Here is a 4,134-nt window from a genome sequence, read left to right as displayed (position 1 = left end):
GGCAGCCCACGGGCCAGATGCATCACACGCAGGCCACGCCCACTCTGGCTCGCAAAGGCAAAAAACGTCGTGCTACATCACAATGTCATGTGATGCAATTGAGTTTGACACCCGTGATGTAGAGCTTTCTGTGTCATTGCAGCTGGCAAACTATGTCTACTGGGCTTTTGCAGCCTAGGCTAACCTTTCACTAGATTAGTATTTTTCAAACTTGGCAAATTTAAGTTCTGTGGCTTCAACTCCCAGAATTCCCTAGTCTGTATGCTGGCAAGGAAATTCTGGGAGTTGGTCCACTCATTTTAAGGTTGCCAAGCTTGAAAAACACAGCACTAGACTCCAGTTAGTAGACTGCATAGTTTTGTCCTTTTTAAAGAAGTTTGTCTTCTTTAAAAAAATAGAACTAAAGGCAAGAATTTATCCTAGCATTTGTGTATTTTTTAATTATATGCTCAGTCTGTTCTTTGTATTCATTTTCATCTTAAGAGTACATTCAATGATATGTACTGAAATTCATTTTAGTTGATAAGACTTATTTCTATGCAAATAAGTCAGTATCAGGATTATCAGTTCAAATCAATCTATTGCAAGATTAAGTCCTCTTTAGCTGACTGCAAATTGTTTCCAGTTAACACCTTTGAATTGAGTCACATTATTTTCCCATTATTTCCATGTTTTCTAGGTCTTTCAAGGTCATGTATCCAACCAAGGATTGTTGTTGTCCAACACTTCTCTGTTGTTGTATAATGAGGTCAATCCATTATCATTTCTGTGAGGCTACTAACTTAATTACAATATATATCCTTGACTATTGGTGGATTCATTTTTTGTCTTGTCACATGTTAAGCATTTGTATACTTTTCTACTTCTGTTCTGCTTTTGCATTTAATATCCAAGTTGTGAAACCTTGTGTTAGCATACATATTATACACTAATTAAAGTATTACATTCCTGAAGTAGGCTCTGATGTTCTGAAATGCTCTTCAAGCTAGCTTAGATAAGACATTACTGTCTATGATCATCTTTTTAGTGGCATAGATGGCAGTGGGACTTCTTGATTTGTATGGAAGCACAATTGCAAAGCAATCCTGGTATTATGGTATTGACAGAACTGGAAGAATGAGTTATCAGACAACTCAAAGACATTTGTGATTTTGTATGGTACATATTGCTTCAGCTGTGCTGAACAATGTCACTATGACAATTGTATGACAAAGACCAAGCCAAGAGATGTCATAAAGGAGTAGCTTGTGTCTAGTGATGGTCAGGACTCAGACTTTATTCATATGCATGGCACTGAGTGGCTGCAGGCAGGAGGGGATGGGCATCTTTGTGCAGTGTTCACATGTATACCACGTACCTGGTAGCTCTGCATTTTCTACTTGAAGTCTTGGCACATCCTTTTGATGGATTCCAGATCCTAAAGCACAACACACAATGTGCATTCCTGAATGGCAATAGTTTGCAGTGCACCACCATGGAAGACCCCACACAGAGCAGCTGTGTGAATTTGCCCTCATTTGTAAAACAGTAAGTTTCTACCTTCTGAGCATTGAACAAAGGGAGAGTTAATGTAACATTTTAATGCCTTTAACTCAGTCTTGGTAAATCCCTGCAGTTTCTCTGGCAAGATTTTGGAAATAATTTGCCATTACTTTCTTCCTAGGGCTAAGAGAATGATTGGTCCAAGATTTCCCAGCTGCCTTTGTGGCAAGATAAGACTAGAGCTCACAATCTCAGTTTCTAGCCTGATACTTCAATCAGTACACCAACTTTGTACTGTCAATGTAATAGATAGGTTTTAAGAAAGATACACCTTTATTATTTTTATAAATAACTCAAGACGGTGAACACTCACAATCTTCCTTCCTCCACCCATCTTCCCCACAACAACCTTGTATTATGGGTTGGGCTGAGACACAGTGACTGGCCGAAAGTCACCCAGATGGCTTTTATGTCTAAGGTGGGGCTAGAATTCACTGACTCATAGTTTTTAACCACTAGACTAGATCAGGGGTGACAAACTCAATTTCATTGAGGGCTGCATCAGGGTTGTGTTTGACCTTGGGGCCAGGTGGGCGTGGCCAAGGTAGGCATGGCTAGCTCAACGTCACTTGTGTTGGGGGTGCCTGTGGTGGCTCGCACTCTGCCAGTGAAAACAGAGCTTGGGAGGCTGCAATGGCCTCCTGCCAGTGAAAATGGAGCTCGGGAGGACCGCACGCGGAGCTCCGTTTTAGCTGGCAGAAAATTGCAGGAGGATGTGTTTTCACTGGCAGAGGCACCGCGGGTCAGTCCTTGCTGTTTGCAGCGTGACCCTGTGGGCCAGTTCTAAACACCCTGCAGGTGAATTCGCCTGCAGTTTGACACTCTTGGGCTAGTTGGTTAAGATATCATGCTGGCTAGTGAATTCTGGTAGCTGAAGTCCATAGTCTTAAAAGTTGCTCAGCTTGGAGACCCCCTGCACTAGACTAAGGATTGTCGCCTTCAGTCCCCGTTAAACCCGGATTTCGACTAGGCTGTCTAGACGGCTGCAGCGCTTTAACTGAGTCGAAGGCGACGCTGCTCTCCGTTGTTCTTTCTCACAGCCGCCGCTAGGGGGCCTCTGACAATAAAAAATGTCGCCTCCAAGGCGTTTCGCAGGTAGCTCGGTGGCGCCCGCCTCTCTACCCCCCGCAAAGAAAATGCCGGAACTTTTTCGTGCTGTGAGATCCTGGAGGCGGCGGTTCCTGCCTTCCTCTGGGCCGCTGAAACGCCCACCCCGCGGGGCCTCTTGGAAGGCCGCTGCGCGAACTTCTCGGCGCCCTCCGACACAAAAGCCTCCTTTAGCCAGCCGGAGAAGGCGCCTGTTGTGCGTGTCCTCCTCGGCAAAGCAGCGGGAGGGGAAAAGGCCCCTGAGAAACCCTGCGGCCAAGGAGCCGGAAGGAGCCGGCGCTGCCTGCTTTTAAAGAAAACCTGGAAGGGGAAGAGGGAGGGATTTCCCCCCCTCCCCCCCTTTTTTTTCGTTGCCGTGGCTCAGCCTCTCCTTTCCTCGGCGCCTTGGGACCTTCACGTTGACTGTTTGCAGTTCCTTTCCTCGTATAAAACCCCTCTGGCTCCAACGGGACCGCTTCCAAGAATACCGGGCGCAAAACTGCGCTCAAAGGAGAAGTTTTCTGAAAGGTGGCCACGATCCCCAGTGGAAAGGCATTTATTCCCGTTGTGAGGGCGATGCCGTTGGCGACTTTCCCCTAAATGTTGGAGAAAACTTTTCGCTGCTGTCCTCCTCGGCTCCTTTGGGAAGGACGATTGTCCAGGTCGAGATTCCCCTCCCCCCCTTTTTTATAACCCCTTTTCCTGCTGGGAAGAGCCCCCCCCTTTTTTTTCCCATCCGAAACGGAAGCTCGTATCACCTTCTGGAGAAAGTGGAAAATGCCCTCAATGACTTCCTCGGTTTCTCTTCGGGTTCTGCTCTCCGGCATTTCCCTTGGGGGAAACTGCCGCGGTTTGTTTCCGTGAATATATTAACAGGCGCGCGCAAAGCAACTAAGCCAACAGCCATGAAAGCGCGAATAAATACTTTATGCTTGGAGGGAGCTGTAGTACGTAGTCCAGCCAAGCGAGTCTAATTTCCTGGGGTCGCTTGCTCGCTGTTCTCCCCTTTGGCTGCTTTGGGCTTCTCTTTCAAAGAAAGAAAGAAAAAGAAAAAGCCTGAACTCTGGAAGAGGAGGAGGAGCCAGGGTGTGGAAGGGCTTTACAATCCCCCTCCCTTCCCATCTGGGAGCAGCCTGAAAAACTGCTGGGAGGTATGTGGTTCCTAGGTCAGCGGCGCGTGGGATCAAACTAGGAAGAAACTGGAGGTGGGGGTGTGTGGGGGGGGCGGCAGTTTCGAGAGACTATGGAGAATATGGACTTCAGAGGCGGACAGGAAAGAAATCCTGACAAAGATCCGAGGCTGAATCCGGCAGTATTTATGGATCAAGGACACCCCCACCAGCTGGCGACAGGAGAGCAGAGAGGAGTTGATCCGTACAAGCTAGTGGAAGTACAATTAAGTGGCGGAGCTCCTTGGGGATTTACGTTAAAAGGAGGCAGAGAACATGGAGAACCTCTGATCATCACTAAGGTAAGAAGGGGCAAGAACTGCACGAACGTATGTGC

At 47.1% G+C, this 4,134-nt stretch overlaps 1 protein-coding gene across 8 annotated transcripts in view; it reads left to right on the top strand.

Annotated features, from left to right (window-relative positions):
* Positions 1-1,259: 1,259 nt before the first annotated feature.
* The window catches only part of SHROOM2 (shroom family member 2), a 162,454-nt gene continuing 159,579 nt past the window's right edge, over positions 1,260-4,134 (top strand). For 3 of the 8 annotated variants that reach the window (XM_087871448.1, XM_087871444.1, XM_060686671.2), the window contains exon 1: positions 2,591-4,099. In XM_087871448.1, coding sequence (XP_087727574.1) covers positions 3,872-4,099 — 228 coding nt within the window. In that variant the 5' untranslated portion in view covers positions 2,591-3,871. Of the gene's footprint in view, positions 1,528-2,590; positions 4,100-4,134 lie in introns of those variants that run through there. The other 5 variants (XM_034435676.3, XM_087871449.1, XM_034435656.3 and 2 more) reach the window with 5 other exon arrangements.

Source organism: Pantherophis guttatus, chromosome 5 (genome assembly GCF_059756535.1).
Source record: "Pantherophis guttatus breed Tessera chromosome 5, ASM5975653v1, whole genome shotgun sequence".
In the NCBI taxonomy this organism is placed as follows: domain Eukaryota; kingdom Metazoa; phylum Chordata; class Lepidosauria; order Squamata; family Colubridae; genus Pantherophis; species Pantherophis guttatus.
Note: the sequence above shows the minus strand (reverse complement) of the source record. Positions and strands in the feature narration are given on the sequence as shown.